The sequence below is a fragment of the Cynara cardunculus genome (genome assembly GCF_001531365.2).
Source record: "Cynara cardunculus var. scolymus isolate 2C chromosome LG 13, CcrdV1, whole genome shotgun sequence".
In the NCBI taxonomy this organism is placed as follows: domain Eukaryota; kingdom Viridiplantae; phylum Streptophyta; class Magnoliopsida; order Asterales; family Asteraceae; genus Cynara; species Cynara cardunculus.
The window spans coordinates 8,352,821-8,371,032 of NC_037540.1; the positions used below are offsets into that span (position 1 = coordinate 8,352,821).

The 18,212-nt window shown below is 33.3% G+C and overlaps 2 protein-coding genes across 3 annotated transcripts; both read right to left on the reverse strand.

Annotated features, from left to right (window-relative positions):
* Positions 1-1,351: 1,351 nt before the first annotated feature.
* LOC112525145 (catalase) lies at positions 1,352-7,761 on the reverse strand. Its single transcript, XM_025135127.1, has 8 exons — positions 7,689-7,761; positions 6,655-6,751; positions 5,649-5,926; positions 4,176-4,952; positions 3,949-4,038; positions 3,181-3,248; positions 3,001-3,094; positions 1,352-1,679 (listed from the first exon to the last, which is right to left on the reverse strand). Exons 1-8 carry the CDS (start codon positions 7,701-7,703, stop codon positions 1,620-1,622), a joined length of 1,479 nt encoding a protein of 492 aa, XP_024990895.1. The 5' UTR covers positions 7,704-7,761; the 3' UTR covers positions 1,352-1,619.
* A 5,379-nt stretch (positions 7,762-13,140) lies between these two features.
* LOC112524059 (catalase-like) lies at positions 13,141-17,728 on the reverse strand. Of its 2 annotated transcripts, XM_025133681.1 has the most exons (9): positions 17,653-17,694; positions 16,634-16,663; positions 16,433-16,529; positions 15,186-15,463; positions 14,247-15,023; positions 14,073-14,162; positions 13,899-13,966; positions 13,720-13,813; positions 13,141-13,497 (listed from the first exon to the last, which is right to left on the reverse strand). In XM_025133681.1, exons 1-9 carry the CDS (start codon positions 17,665-17,667, stop codon positions 13,438-13,440), a joined length of 1,509 nt encoding a protein of 502 aa, XP_024989449.1. In that variant the 5' UTR covers positions 17,668-17,694; the 3' UTR covers positions 13,141-13,437. The 2 variants fall into 2 exon arrangements, with proteins under 2 accessions (XP_024989449.1, XP_024989450.1); XM_025133682.1 differs by lacking the exon at positions 16,634-16,663 and having other exon boundaries at positions 17,653-17,728.
* Positions 17,729-18,212: the final 484 nt, after the last annotated feature.

The following is an 18,212-nucleotide window of genomic DNA, read 5'->3' on the forward strand; positions in this document are numbered from 1 at the left end:
ATATATATATATATATATATATATATATATATATATATATATATATATATATATAAAGTTTGATAAGTGGAGAAGAAGATTCCACCAACCATCTCAAATCCATTAAGCGGTTTTATCACCTTTTTTGTACGAATTTTTTAGTTTTTCAGTAGAAGAATGAAACCCACTGATCTGAAAATAAAAATAAAAACAAAAAAACAAATTACATTTTAAAATGGTAATTTTTTTTAGTATACATAAAGTATTTTCTAACATTCCCAATCCAAAAATGAACTCTAACTTAAAAGTTAAAATAATGATGAAAGTTATCGGTAAATTACAACTTTAAATTTATAATAATGCATAAGTTTATTTCTCTTTCCATAAAAGACATGTATTACGGTATTCTTAATAGTTTATATTAAAAAACCAATAATTAATTTTAAAAGAACAAATTGTATGACAAATAAACGTACTTAGTTGAGAACGTATATTAAAAAGACACATTTAACGATCAATACTTTAGAAATTGTTTATTTTAATACATGATGTTAATATAATATAAGTAAAACTATGGATCTTTAAATAGATATTTTTATGTGTGCTAAACTTACCACCAACCAACTACCAACCCCACAAATCCTCTTCCTTGTTAAAGAAAACTTCTCTTCCACATACCCAAATTGTCAGTTGGGTGGTCAACATTTTATGGCATGTCCAACTTCATACATAAAAAATGGAATTTGGGTTTCCCTACTTGCTACAAGAATCTAAATTTGCTTGCTAAGATTTCAAGAAATACCAAAAGTGAATGCAACTAGTGACAAGGACATAACCAATGAGATTCAAGAATTACGAAAGATTTATTTAAGGGATAACAACTCTCTTTGAATCATGTCGGTTCGTTAAGTGCTATCACTTCATAGTCGTGCACGTAAACTGAAAAGTGATTTCCAAGAACCAAAACCACACTCCATTCAGGGCCGGTCAATTGGCAGAATTTGAATCTAATTATGAATTTTTAGTCTTTTAGGACATGATATTATGACTTGGGTTGTATCTGTTTTAACGTATAGTTGAAGTTTCCCACCAAGAACACCATGTTATATGATTGCAAATACCAAGTGCATGTGGCTTACAAACCATACAATAAGTCATTTTTGTTGTTATACATCACGAAATTGTGTCAAATGTGTAAGAGTGAGCATGTAAGCAAACATGGTCTATCTATACAGATTAGTTTAAATCGATTAAAGAATCTTCGTCTACTGTTAAAAAAAAATCTAACTCCACCCATGTCATAATAAACGAGACCCATAACAACATAATGAAAACATTACAAGTGAAACCAACGGGGGATAAAATTCCAACATGACCATCAAAGCAAGTTGAAACCCCATCATTATTCATAAGAAATGGAAATCGACTTTGACACAGAAAAGAAAAAGAATCTGGTGACATTAACTTCAGTTTATATGGACGAAGCATTCATCATAAGTTATTTGATATTACAACCATCAAAGGACTCCAAATGTTTGACACCACATTCCATAACAGAATCGACTCGAGACAACTTGTCTAAAACTACTTCGTATATCACGGGCCCAATGACTTTGTAACAAACATGCTCGTTCTCATGTTTAGTAACTTGGCTTCACATTCAGGCGAGAAGCTATCTTTTGCCCGAGAGACTTGTCAGCCTGCAATAACATCACATCTTCTGTAAATTATTTGGATTGGATACAACATTAATAAAAAAAACTAGGTTTTTCACTACTCTCTACTCCTAGGGATGAGAGGTATGGTTTCCATGCCTTGTACCATCCCAAACCACACATATGGGAATTGTCCCCGACCCGTCGGGGAACCCGGTCCACCTGCCCCAGTTGGGGACGGAGATTCCCCGTTAAACCGGGTCTGGGGACGGGGATAGGGATCCCCGTTTGGCTCAAATATGAGACGGGGATGGGTATCTCAACCGCCTCGCCTCGTACCCATATATATGTTAATTAATAAATTATATTATTTATTATTTATTCTATTAAATCGGTAAATGATAATTTCTATTTAAATATATTTTGGATATTACTCGATATGTTTTTGGTACATGCAACGTTAATTTTTTTAGATTAAATTTAATTTCTTTTGGTTTTCGATTTATTAATTATTATATTATGATGTATATTTTTATATTAAATTAAATTCCTTTTGATTTTAGGTTTATTGGATAAATTTGAGATTTAAACATGTGAGGCGACTTATACATTTGATTTTAAAAAAATTACACAAAAGGAAAAAAATCCTCCTTGGGGATCGTGATGGGGCATGTTATCAAATTCCCCGGTGGGGACGGGGATAAATATGGGGGATCCGGGACGGGGATTTGGCTCCCCGCCCCATTACCATGCCTGGATGGGATATACTGCTAACAACACATTGTGTGACCTGTTAGCTTTTGCTCGAATGATAGTAGTTGTCACTACTGCGCTCTATGTCTTCCTCGTTTGTTTAACCTATTTCCCTCACATATGTCCTTGATGCATTTTCTGTTGACTGTACTCTATGGTTATTTGTGGTTTTGCAAACCAGGAGTCTTTCATGGAAACACCATCTCTACCCCGGGACCCCACCTCTGGGTGCGTGGTATTTACTTTTATTTCGGTTTATGAAACAAATATGTGTTAAATTGGTTTACCAATATCATAGTTTGTCAAAGTGTTGAATGAATAATAGTACATTTCTATTTCCCACAGAGAACTCTTAAGGCCATTAGGAATAATACTTATTCTATCTTGTTCATAAATTTTCAGCTTATAAATGGCGACAGTCCAGGCTTGTTATCAGCATGTACTACCAAATTCTTCCTAACAACTACTGTAGATACAGACAAATTGTTGAACACGCAAATACTACGTTTGGTTCTCCACATCCTAGAAACTATAATTCTGTAAGTGCATAATCATCGATTCCAGTACGTTTTGGTGCAAGTTGCAATATTAAAGCAAAGGAAGGAGGTCGAACCTGGGACCAGTATGAAATCCAAATTGTCCGGATCTCGTGGGTGACACGAGGGTTGGACAGGGCACCAACAATTCTACAGATGAATCGTTCTTGTCTGTAAAAAGAATAACATAAAAACCATGTTAGCTGATCCATGAAATTATAAACACGTTAAAAGGAAACAAGAGGCAACACGGAAACCTGTCTGGAGCCCAGGATCTGTATCTCTCTCCTGGCTGCTTGAAGTTGTTTTCTTTCTCAATCATGCACTGCATTAGACAACATATTACAATTTACAGGTTTTAGAAGGAATGATGATGATGATGTTTTTTCTAAAAAAAGGAATAATTATGTTTTCAAGGGAGACCTCTTTCAAAGTAAAGAATTAATGATGCCACTAAGGTTGGGTTATTGTGCCATATGGTAAAACGAATAACTCCTCTAGGTTGTAGAAAAAACTAAATCCGAGCCTTCTATTAGTTGTTCCTCAATAATTAGTTATTTTTTTCTAATTTATGAAATATTTTATGATATACATAGCATTTCCAATAATCGAGTGATATTATTGTTAAGAGTTCTATAAAAGCAATGAAATATACTGAAATCATGAACTTTAAGATTTACGCCATGTCAAAATTGAATATACTGATAACAATGTTGTGTTTTGTTCTTGTCAGTATATCTTTAGAAAACGCATATGACAAATTATTGTATTGGTTAATTCAGTGACGGTACTATAATTGGTGACATCATTATTCATTATCTTATATACTCGTGCATACTTTTTGTAATTAAGTTTATATGTAGTTCTATGATGTTAGAGATCTAAATTTAGCCTATGCAAATACATACAAATAATGGTGAAAAAAAAGAAGGCATGCAAAAGAGAGCGATAAAATGCTAAAGTTACCTATGAACAGGAGAGACTTGAGCCACACTTTCAAAGAAAAAGAAAATAAACAAACTGACCTTATCACGCTTTCCTGACAACCTAACAGGAGGAATAGGGTATTGCTCAGCATGACGAGCAGGATCATGTCTTGAAGGGAAGTAATCGATCTGGAGGAGTAAGAAGATGATAAGATTAGTAAGCAAACTCAAGGTATTGGTATAAGTACAGTAACTACTTACCTAAAAACCAAACATCAAATAAATCATAACAAACCAGAACTTTTTTTAGATATAGAGAAGTATACCTCCTCATCTCTATGCATGAAATTCATGAAACCATCATAGTGATTATTGTGATGAGCGCACTTGGGAGCATTGGCAGGAAGCTGCAAATAGTTTGGTCCAAGACGATGCCTCTGGGTATCAGCATACGAGAAAATACGAGTTTGAAGCAGCTTATCATCAGAATAGTAAACTCCAGGGACAATGATTGCAGGGCAGAAGGCAAGCTGTTCGTTCTCTGCAAAGAAGTTATCAATGTTCTTGTTCAAGACCATACGACCAACAGGCTGAAGTGGTAAGATGTCCTCCGGCCAGGTCTTGGTTACATCAAGTGGGTCGAAGTCGAACCTATCCTCATGATCAGGATCGATAGTCTGGATAAAGAGCTTCCACTCAGGATAGTTACCAGCTGCAATAGAATCATATAGGTCTTGTGTCGCATGGCTGTGATTAGCTCCACCAATCTTTATGGCTTCATCCTCCAACAGGCTCTTTACGCCACAGGTAGGTTTCCAGTGGAACTTCACATAATATGCTTTCCCGGCTTTATTAATCAGAGTGTAGGTGTTAACACCAGAACCTTCCATGTGCCTGTAATCTTGTGGCACACCAATGTCATCTTGGAGGAATGTAAACATGTGCAGACTCTCTGGATGGTGGGAGAAGAAGTCGAGAATTCTCCAGTCCTCTTGGATGTGTGACTTTGGGTTGGGTTTCAGAGCATGAACCATGTCAGGAAATTTCATCCCATCACGAATAAAGAACACGGGGAAATTGTTTCCCACCAAATCAAAGTTTCCCTGCAAACATAAAAGATGATCAACACATGGACAAACTGAATAAGTAGTGAATTAAAATGAATTAACGTATATGAAAAGATAATATCAGGAAAGCTTTAACCAACAAAACTTAATCGTTTAAACACTTCCGTACCAGAAACAAAAGAAAACAAAAAGAACTTACTGATACACATTTCTCTGGATTCTTAATGAAGGGGAAATCATGGGACTATGAATAAGAATAGCAAACTACAAAAGTATTGGTCAAACAGTCAAAAGCAACCAAGTGCAATGCTCTCAAGATTGAAAGCAGTACACATGACTGTAGCCACAGAGAGGATGGAATAGTCATATACATATAGATCTTTCCATTTCTTGTTGGGAAAGGAAAAAAGTCTAATATGCTGAACATGGATACAGCAATGCAAACCATGTCTGGCCATGGGTTGGATCCAAATAAAAGTTAAAAGAATGCAATGGGTAATAATGGAAATTCTACAGGCATGGTGCTCCTAATTGATTGAGAGTATTTCATATAACTACCCATAACACCTATGACTACATTGGCACATCAAACATAATAAGTAAGCATTAGCATCTACAAGGTGATCAAGGAACATAAATCAACATGGAATATAAGTTCACTGCTTTGTGTAAAGATAAATGTGCTTCAGCAACATATTATATATGTCTGTAACAGTATTGGATAGCCCTCACCTCTCTGGTATAGAACTTCACTGCAAAACCTCTAGGGTCCCTAAGAGTTTCAGGGCTTCCACGCTCATGGATAACAGTAGAGAAACGAACGATAACAGGAGTTTGGACTCCAGGAGCACGAAGAAAATCAGCACATGTGAGGCCAGAAATGTCATGTGTGACTTCGAAAAATCCCTTTGCACTGGCACCCCTGGCATGGACAACACGTTCTGGGATGCGCTCACGATCAAAGTTAGCTAGTTTCTCCACCAAATGGTAATCCTCAAGAAGAATTGGGCCTAGCATATGAAAAATAGATTATGATTAGTGAAACTTCAGGCATTATATGCAATTAGTATGCTAGCTAGCATAAGCAAGATGGCATTCAGGAGAATCTAGTAGCACCACGCATTTGGTTGACGTCACAAGTCTGTACATATCATACTGTACCGAGTATATGACAATAAGGTTGAAAGTACCCTAAGTGATTAGCTCACACAACTCACAAACAAGACTAGCCTCACAGACTATGTGATTAGCCCACATGCACCTCAAGGATTGAAAAATATGACAGCCTTGTCTTAGCATTCACATCTAAGATAGAATAAATCACATAATGGAGGTAGCACCAGCATGTCTGTTTTACTTGACATGTGCATGCAAGAGCGTTTGATCTATAGGGAAGTGCATAACAGTAACACCCATGTATATATCAAGTACAAAGGACTGAGGGAAATTTCAAATTCCCAAAGTCTACATGCATCAACTACCTTTTGAATGCTCATCTCCCATAATCAAATTCAGCCTTACAACTATTCGCCAAAAATCACCTAATCACAGCTTATTGACATTAATAAGCTATTCTAACAACCCAATAACAAAATCCATTGCACAAATACATGATTCGAAATGCCACTTGGATTCCAAAATTAGAGTATAACATTCCCAGTATAGTATAACATGAAACAGTCTACCAAGAAAGCCCAACTTCTATAATATAAACCTAACAAATAACAAATTAAGGTACCTCTGGTGCCAACTGTCAATGATGAGTTATTGTTGTAAACCGGAGCACCGGAATTGGTAGTCCAAAATGGGGCATTGTAAGCACTTGAAGAACGGTACTGCATCAACCAAAAAGGTCAGATCCACGAGTGGACAGAACTACTGTAAATGTCTAAATCAACACAAATAGACAAGTTAATCCCCCCAAAAAACACACTGGTATTCCTCTTAAACCTAAAGTGAAAGAATCAGTTTTCACGCAGTCTGACATATACATAATATTCAGCTGATAAAAGAGAGCTAAAGTTGGATCTTAAATTACCCATGGGAGGAGACAGTTTAAAAATTACATAGCTCAATCGATTTACGATGGAGAAACTGAATAAGAGCTTTGCTTCAAACGTTCACAATCTTTTTTGAATAAATACATGATTTCTGCTATGAGCTTGAAAGTAAGTAGCTAATAGCGTCTCCTTGAAATGGGAACTAGAGCACAACAAATCCAAAAATAATCAAAGTTCCTTCTGATATTATAAAATGAATTTTGCGTTCCAAAACTATCAGCAAAATAGTAAAAGTTTCTCGATTTTCTTCTCCTTTCTCACATCAAAACATGTATGCTTGAAAGTGCGTACGTATCAAATTCGATCACTAGAGTTCAAAATCAACATGAACTTAATCTCATGAATGGGGCAAAAGCAATCTAATTCAACAAAACCTTCACATCAATCATCAATTGAATCAAAGATTGTGTAAAATCAAGTAACTAAACAAAAATTCTGATATGTATCAAATTCAATCACTAGAGTTCAAAATCAACATGAACTCAATCTCATGAATGGGGCAAAAGCAATCTAATCAAAAAAACCTCCACATGAATCATCAATTAAATTTAAAACTACGTAAAATCAAGTAAACATGAATCATAATGCATATATGTAACAACTTGCGAGATAAACATCATATAACCTAACAGATACGATTCATAGAGAAATAATTGAATCAAGGAGTTGTAACAGCTGCGAAGTAGTGCATAAGCTTCAAAAACAGTTCTACCTTGTAAGGATCCATGGATGTGATGATGGATGGAGAGGATGTGATCGTTTCTTGTGGAAGAGACTATTTTGCTCTTACGAAACGTTGAGTATATATATAAGCGGTTTGGGGTTAATTTTCAGAACAATTTTTCTCTCTCAATTATCTTCTTCAATTTTTCGCGTATAAAAATATGGGATCAAAATATCATGAGATAATTCAAAATATCACTTTCATTATCTCATGAGCCCGTTTATGAGCCGCTTGTTAAAAAGCTCTCTCAAACATAAATCTATGTGATTAGAGATGAATGACCGGTATGACAAACCAAACCGTATCAAGATCGGTCCGTGATGTTACTGTCCTAACGAGGTCGATTTCACCATTCTTGTAGACCAAGTTCATTTGAATTGATTAAATAAAGATCACACTGATTAAATTCTTTTGTACTAGGCAAAACCAATATTTTGGTCTGGAACCATACGATATCGCCAGTTCAGGTTCAATTGTCACCTTGCCAAGCCGATATGAGCTTTTTCCGGACTAGTCTTTGTCAACTTGTTTGGTTTGAGGTGAATCATGCCCAATATAAGTCACATCTTACAACCAGTGAGTTGAATTTGTTAAGTCTTACGAACTTGAGCTTATTTTGAATATGAGCTAAACTAAGCTAGCAAGTCTAGCCATATGAGTCGAGTTCAAACCTTGAATGGCTTTGAGTAAGCAACTAAACAGGATTGCATGAGCTATATTTGTTGGGTGATTTAAGATCAAACTAAAACTCCATATAATGCTTTGAAGGGGCGAGAACCCGATACAGCAAACCTAAAGGGGGTCAGATAACCAACACAACACCATATAAGTGGTTTTGAAATCCAACAAACTGATCAAAATTTACAAGAAATACTTTGCATAACAACGTTTCTATCTATATAACTAATCATATATGCCAATTAGACATTTTCAATCTCATTATAGTTAATTTTTACAAAAATTTAAATAAATTTGTTAAAATTATTCAAGTGAAAAAGATGACGATCAAAATTTAAGATTTTTTAAAATACAGTCAAACCCGAAAGCCAAAACGAGTCAATTCCTTCTGTAATTGAATCCAATATGATTCTTTTTACATCCACATACACACATAAGTTGCAAAAAGCATGACGATAGTTTGACTCGATATTTTACAATCAAAATCTCACGTTTTTATCACGTGATGAAAGAAAACCGGCCATATTTTAGAAAAGGGCGCCGGTTTTTTTATGTTTTGGTGGGTCCCATAATTATGTAGAGGTGAAAAAACCAAGGTGGAGGGGGGTTGGGATAAAGGTATATTATGAAATATTGAATTATATTACTCAAAAAATAAAAACAAGTTGCACAAAACACCCCAAGGTTTAAATTAATGTTCAAAATAGCCCAAATTAATTAATCCATTCACTTTTTTTTATTAACTTGGATATTAAACCCGTTATGCGAGCCAACTCATTTTCTAACCTATATTTAAGTATTGTCACGATTTTGCCAAATAATTGTAAGTGGGTTTTGCAAATGTACAACCCATTTGCGATTTAATTTTTTCTTATTCGGACTAATAGGCACATTCTACAAATGGGGGATTTTGTAAATTACATTAAATTAGATAAAACTTAAATACATTTTACCCAATATTTGAGATTTGTGCATTAAACTTATTTTACTCTTGCTAATACATTTAATGCACGTATTGTGATTCCAGCAATTTATATCTAAAAGGATAAAATACGTTTAAGTGTGGAATCACAATTAACCATAATTAATGTATTTGAGAGAGAGAGTTTAATACACCTTAAGCACTTTGTTGCTTTAAAAAGATTGGCAAATTGAGGATTTTGTCCATCATTTGAAAATGTCACATCATAATCAATATAAAAATTCAAAAAAACAAGATGAGAATCTTAAACCCAAACAACAGTAAAGGGTTGTTTGGATGGTTTTCTGATTAAGTCATATACAGATAAATGTGTTTATGTAGTGAGGGCTTGTTTACAAGGGTTTTTTTATTAGATGAAAGAAGCTTGTTTTTTAATTAGATTAAACATGATTGGGAAAAAAAAAACTTAGCTTTATACATAAAGTTTTCTTAAATTGTTACCGAATAAGTCATTTTCTATATCATTAAATCACCATCAAACAATCATGTATAACTGACCAAATAAATTGTGAGTCTTATTAAACTCATTAAGCTGCTAACAAACAAACATTAAGAACACTTATTTGAAACTTCCAAAGATTAAAGAGTTTTATCAGACATAACATTTAGTTTAGTGTCTATTTATAAAATGTTTATAACTCAAGGGTTGTTTTTGAAAAATTACAAGTTACAAGGAACGCCACGCCTCGTCTTTCCTTATCCTCACTTTTGTAGTTTATCTAAATTTAAAAAGAGCCACTCGTGTCAGGTGATGACATGGACCTCTTACGACCTGACACGTGTCGTAAATGCCTTGAAACGTGTGCTCACTACATCCACCTTGCTAGTGTGAACACAGATGGAGTCTCGTAGATGCTTTCTGATAAGGTTTTATGTTTGTTCCAATTTAGCCACACAAATTACTATTTTTTTCCCAATCTTTCCAATTTATTTCTATAAAATTTGATAACAACTTCCATTTTGTTTTTATTAGCAATTTATATAAACTAAACCACTTAAAAATGCTTTCATTTTAAAAAACGAAAATTCAAAATTTGGTTATAGTTGACTAGTTTTTTTTTTTAAAGAGAAGTCTAAAAAAATTTTAATAGACTTTAATTTTTGTAATAATTAAGCTTTTGGACAATTTTTTGGAACAAATAAGTCTTTGGACATTTCAAAATCTATTAAATAATTTCTTGAATTTTTTAAAACTTATTAGATACATTCTTATAACCTATAAAACTGATTAATATGGTAAAATAATATAAAATGCTTAGAAAAAAAGCCAATGAACTTTCATATTTTGAGCGATTAAGTATTTAAACATTTTTTGAACCAAAAAAATACTTACATATAAAAAAATAAAACAAATATAACCAAAAAGTACTTACACAAAAGTATCTAACTTAGTTGTTCAAATGTGATTTTCAGTAAAGAGTATAATTAAATAAAAACTCTATATATTATGATAATCATGATAATTTTTATCCAAAAATATTTTTTTCATGCGATTTTTCTCAATTTAAAGCTAGCATTTAATGTATTGATGAAGATTTATTTGTTTTATGATGTGTTTGTTTCATATGTATTCGGTTTACGACGAAACTTTAATTTCATGAACAAACTAAAAAGGTTTACATTATAAAACAGATACATGTGAAACAAACATATGGTCAAATAAATATACGTTAATCAATATTTTAAATCCTAGTTTTTGATAATAAAAAAATCATATAAAATAGTACATGATGCATAGCTCTTAAGGTTATCACAATTCCATAAGTTCTTAAATAGAAAACCCCCCATTTTTCAGTAGATTTTATCTATATGTTCATTCTTTAATTAATATAAGAAACTAAAAACCAAAAAAAATAAAAACCACGATACACTTCTTGCGTTGGTGTTCTACCTTATTTCATATTATCCCAGTCCCTACGCACTGCATTTGTGGAATACTGTAAAATATAATTATACTACGTTATTATAATATAACTATACTACTTTATTATTATAGTTTTATTGATAATTACAAAATATAAATGACATCTATTAAAAACTTAATTATTAAAATAATATATCTATAGTATATTATAAAACATTTGACAAAAGCTTTTAAAAACCATTTTTTATGCATGAACAATACTGTCTATTGATGCATATTACTTAAAATTAAAAATTATAAGTAATTTTGCATAAGTACAACCTATTAAAGCTTCATTTTGAAATTCGTGTAACTAACTGCAGATAGACATAATCAAATACAAGATAAACATTCATTTTAAATATAAAAATATAAATTATAACTAATATAATTGTTAAGTTCTAACAGAATGTTCAATTATTATCTTACAAAAATATTCCATTGAGGAGTACCGTATAATGTAATTATACTAATTTATTATTATAATTTTATTGATAATTAGGTAATATAAATGACATCTATTAAAAACTTAATTATTAAAATTATATAGAGAGGATGATTGGAATTATTATCTTACAAAAATATTCTATACATTATTTTTTAGGCAAATTACTTGCTACATTAATTTAGAAATATGAGGTGTATGATTAAAGATGCTATAATAACTTATTCATAAACCTACAATGTGGTATTTGTTTTAGATTAATCATTAAGCAATACTTTAAATTGAATAAGCTATTGTACATTGTCGTCTATATTTTGTCGTTTTATTATAAAGTATTTTTAATTGGGAAGGAAAACAAATAAACCTTAAATGACTTAATTGTATATAAATCTAACATGGTAGAATAGATAACACTTTGTTGTAATATTATGTTAATTTCGATATAATATTCAAGACCAGTTGTTTATAGAGTGCAACGAAAACATTGTATTTTTCAATGAAGAAGTCGTAGGGAGTGGAGAAGAAGGGTTGGATATATCTCAATCGACTGTTGATAGCATATAATATACATGATGAAATTGCAAATAGTTTGGTTTATAATGTTCAAATTTTGAGAATTGTGTTCAGACTTGCCTTTTTAAGTATCTTATCAACAATGAATTTATGATTTTATGTCCAAATATAATTTTGGTGTGTCAGAAATATCAGTTAAAATATATAGCAACTTATCAAACGGCACTTAATTTATAATTCAAACTATTGATTCAAAAAAATGAAAATAAACAATAACATATTTTTATCGAGAGAGACAACTTAACTTATATGAAAATAGTAAATAAAAGAAATATTATTACCTGATTTTGAAACATGTCGAGGGTCCAGAAATGAATAATGGATTAATGAAAGTATGGTGGGCCGTTATTGGCCCAAGACTACCTTGAAGATCTGCATTCTGCAAGAGGGTATTGGACCATTTTATTAAATGTTCCCAATATCTTTTGTTGTACCAAAAAGTTAATCCCACGTCAATGACATCTTGCATTCTTGGGCTAAGCCCATTATGACTAAATAGATTCTGACATTAGGCCCACGAGCTATTAGACTTTTTAATTGTGAATTTTCTGATAATGACCAACCAATCAAAACGCCACCACGTGTCATAACATGAAAGGAGAAAAAACCAACTCCACCGGGTTGTAAAAGCTCATAGAACCAAAGCTTATCCAAACCCAAGTTAAGGCTGGAGCTCAGCTTTTCAAGCTACTAAAGCCATAAGTCGATCCCCAGCCTACCAATTTCTTCACAAGCCGGCTAAACTCAGGCTCAGTCAAAGCTCAATTCTCATCGTTATAAAATTGCAAATCCATTTTAAAAACATGGGCTTGGCTGAAGCTGAATCAAATAAGCCGTAGTGACAAACAAGAAATACATGTAGAGAACAGAAGCATCAAATAGATGGCCAAAAAGCAACTTACATAACATTTGTGCCACAAAAGTTTAGGCTTTCTCTTTACAGACCCGAACCTGAAACGCAATAGACTCCGCACATCGTGTGTGCGCTTATTCTAAGTTCCAGGTTCATTGCGTATACGGAAATATTACAGAACGAAAGATACAAATGAACAACACCGACACCATTCGTGTAACAGACTCGGAGACGGACCTTTTCTATACTAGCATGTTCACCATACTCGACATAAATAAGCGTCGTCCCAAGATGTTTTTACGTTCAGTAATTGGGGCGAACGTTGAGCCGCGAAGCTATCTTCTGCCCCAGAGATTGATCAGCCTGCAAACAACATCACTCCGTAAACCAAACCAAACAAAACAAAACAAAACCAGTATATATATCCACCTGAAGGCAACTAAGGGTAAGATTTACACAGATTTTAACTCTGTCTCAAGAGAGACAGAGAGGTTGTTTCTGAGAACATCCCTTACTTGCAGAAAGGTAAGGAATACAAATAGAAAGCACAACTGAAAGCCATGGATTAGGGGAAGACGAACAAACCTGGGACCAGTACGAGATCCAAATGCTGCGGAGTTCGTGGGTGACCCGTGGGTCGGACAACATCTTAACCATTCGGCAAATGAATCGTTCTTGCCTACAGAAAGAAACAAGAACAGTTTAAGCCATTGATGGAATCTTGAAACAGTTGCAGAAACGAATAGAACACTTTTCATATATACCTGTCTGGTTCCCATGATCTGTATCGCTCTCCTGGCTGCTTGAAATCGTTAAATTTCGGAATCACAGTCTGCGTTCATGAAAAACATAATCATTTACTCGAATCTTCATACAGATTAGATAACAATAGGATCAGATATATAACTAGAACAAACCAAGAAAACAAGAAAACTAACCCTATCGCGAGTTCCAGTAACCCTAGCAGGGTTAATCGGATACTTCTGAGCATGTTGAACACGATCATATCTTGATGGGAAGTAATCAACCTGAAAGATGATAATAATTCTGTTAAAGAACCTCAGTTTCTGATAAACTTGTATAAAACTAATAAACATATAGATATGTTGTACCTCTTCATCTCTATGCATAAAGTTCATGTTTCCATCATAATGGTTGTTATGATGAGCGCATTTGGGAGCATTCACCGGAAGTTGCAGGTAGTTTGGTCCAAGACGATGCCTCTGAGTATCGGAATACGCAAAGATCCGACCTTGAAGCATCTTATCATCGGAATAATAGATTCCGGGAACCACAAGACCTGGGTTGAACGCAAGTTGTTCGTTTTCAGCAAAGAAGTTATCAATGTTCTTATTCAAGACCATCCGGCCAACCGGCTGCAGCGGAATGATGTCCTCTGGCCAAGTCATGGTTCCATCGAGTGGGTCGAAATCGAGCCGATCTTCATGATCAGGATCGATAACTTGCAGAAACAGCTTCCATTCAGGGAAGTTACCAGCTTGAATTGAGTCGTAGAGATCTTGAGTGGCGTGGCTGTGATTAGCTCCACCGATCTTGATGGCTTCATCGTCCATTAGACACTTGACTCCACAGGTCGGTTTCCATGTGAACTTCACATAGTGCATTTTGCCTTCTTTGTTAACGAGAGTGAGAGTATTAACACTCGAACCTTCCATGTGACGGTAATCGGTGGGTATACCGACATCGTCGAGCCAGAATGTCATCGTGTTCAAGCTCTCGGGATGGTGCGAGAGGAAGTCGAGAATTCTCCAATCCTCCTGGATGTGTGACTTGGGGTTGGGTTTAAACGCGTGAATAACATCCGGGAATGCCATCGCATCGCGAGTAAAGAAGACGGGGAAATTGTTCCCCACGATATCGAAGTTACCCTGCAAGCAGAAAGATTGAATCACAGTGTTTAACAATCGATTCCCGCATCATTCCATCAACAAATCAGCGTTATAGGATGTGAGATATGTTTAAATATTGCAGGACTTTTTAACTTTTTCACTAGTTTCAATCAAATTCACATGACGACCGCCATTAATTACCTCTCTTGTGTAAAACTTGGTTGCAAAACCTCGAGGGTCTCTGATCGTTTCGGGGCTTCCACGTTCATGGATAACAGTCGAGAACCGAACAATGGTTGGAGTCTGGACTCCTGGGGCTCGGAGGAAATCGGCACAGGTGAGATGGGTGATGTCGTGTGTGACCTCAAAGAACCCCTTGGCACTCGCCCCTCTTGCATGGACAATACGTTCTGGGATCCGCTCACGAGTGAAGTTGGCAAGTTTCTCGATCAAATGATAATCCTCGAGGAGAATTGGACCTATTACAGTTATTGTTAGAATACGTGAAACTCTTAAATTTCAAGCCCTTATAAAAAAATAAGGTTTTATATATATATAGAGTTTGTTTCAAATACAATCCATCGTATTTGTACAACCAATGCAATCCAATAAATTGAGATATTTATGAAAATGATTATAGTTCATTTATTATGATTTGAATATTTATGGAAGATGAATATGGTTCATTAATTATGATCAATACTTTATATTATGAAACAATCAAAACTTTTATGAAATCACATATTAATAAAATGAAATGGACGGTTGAGATTGAGTTGTAGTGGTTGCACAAATGTCAAGGATTATATAATAACTATATATATATATATATATATATATATATATATTTATATATACTAGAAGAGTACTCGCGCAATACAGCGACATATATCTTGATTTTAATATTTCATTTTATTTTTTATCTCAATCGATATTATAATATGATCTTTTGTGATTTTGAAAAAGCGATAATGTTTTTATTTTTGAATAAAATATAATTTTGAAGATATCATAAAAATTTGACAAATTATATCGATATTAGTATCAAATTAACTATTTAAATTTTTTCATTTCTTTTTTTTAATTCAAATTTAATTTAAATTCAATAACGAAGTAATTTATATTTGGTTTAGTAATATAATTTTTTCTTATAAAAATAATAGTTAATTATTTTGTTAAAACTCTATAATTATCCTAGTTATATTTTAGATTTTTTATATTTTAAAATGAGATATTTATCTTTGATCTGATTATGTTTATCCGCTCACAAATTCAAACATGGAGCTTTAATAAGTTATACTTATGTATAATTTACTTGTAATCTCAAACTTTAAGTAATATGCATCAATATACAGTACTTCATGCATAAAAAATGGTTTTTAAGATTTTTTGTCAAATACTTTATAATATAATATAGATATAGGTTTGAATATTTGGCCAATAAATACCTCTGTTTCCAACAGTCAATGATGCAGTGTTGTTGTAAACCGGTAATCCAGCATTTGTCGTCCAGAAAGGGGAATTGTAAGCACTTGAAGGGCGTTGCTGAAACAAATAAATCGAAATGCATCAGTGATCATCAACCGAACAACCCACATAAAATCATTATTACCATAACAAATTAAGATGACAGTTTTATCGGCAATTACATCAGGGGGAGGGAGGATGAGATTCGAACCCTGCACAACCCGACCAAATAATTCAGCTCCTTGGAAACGTACATCCAAATTGACGTCATGGTATAAAGCTAACTCTAACCAAATTAAGACGGTATATCCAACTCAAAAGCGACTCTAAATCATGTGAAATTTGAAATATATGTTTCGTAAATAAATATCTTTTTTAAGCCTTTAATTAATAAATTTTAAATACACAAAATTTCAATTTATAGATTTTAAAATATATATTTTAAAAATACGATTAATTTACCTTTTTTTTTTTATAATTTGCCAAGATATAGTTGTATAATAATTATTTTCTTTTTAGAATATTAAACACAATAACTGAACCTTATAAAGCAATATTTCTATAAAAAGGATTTTTGTCTATTTTTGATCGATAAAGATGTGTACTGAACCAAGCTGAATCCGTGCCGGTTTGGTTTTGATCTTAGAGAAGATTAGGTCTGTTTCAATTACCTTTCTGGCTTGGGTTCGACCAGCCCAAGGGTTCGATTCGACCAGATCTGGTTCATATAGGTTCGGGTCCTTTACACTTGTATAAGCTTAAACTTGGACTTGATCCATATATAAATTACTTGCGAAATATTAAAGTATACGTCAATGCACTAAACGAATATAAATTGCATTATGGCTCGATATGCTCACTGGGCACGACTCATTTAGATCAAGCACACTAACAAGTTGGCTCAGGAGATCTCATGAATCAAAATCGTCAGTATTTCCATCTTAAAACACAAAGAAACCAAAAACATATCATGCATAGTTTAATATGCAACAGAACACGATCGATGGTTACTCCAACTGCGAGATTCGTCTGAAAACACAAAGTTTACCTGACTTTTTCAAGATAATGATGATCATTTTGAGATATATATATATATATATATATATATATATATATATATCTCCATGGTAACAGCATATGTAATTGCATGCATTAAAGAGTTGTACGAAAGGATTGAAGAGGAAGCAACAGAGAGTTGTACCTTGTAGGGATCCATGATCTAGCAAGGAAAGGAAAGAGAAGAAGAAGCACTTCGTTTGTGATCAGTGTGTATGGCCCTTTAACTGCAGATGCACGAGACTTATTTATAACAAAAAAATCTTGTTTTTTTTCTTGTATAAATTTAAATAATATATCATTTATTTTTTAATTTGTATTCAGAAAACCATAAGTGTACAATAATATAATATATATATATATATATATATATATATATATATATGGAAATTGATTTAAATGACCATTTTTCACACCCAAATCAGCCTTTAACCATTTCTCTTCTGAGTTTACCTAAATGTCAATACTTTGGTAATATTCAGGTCCACAATATTAGTTAAGTCCGTAATATTAACTAAAAAACCAAAAAAAAAAAATCTAACTCAACACACATCTACAATTGCAATGGTCAGGTCCATAATTGCTACGGCCAAGTCCGCAATAGAGAAGGTTAGGTCCACAATTGTGACTATAAATCAGTTGAATTTGAAATTTTTTTATCTTTTAGCTAATATTGCGGACTTGTATATCGCAGAAGTAGTAACA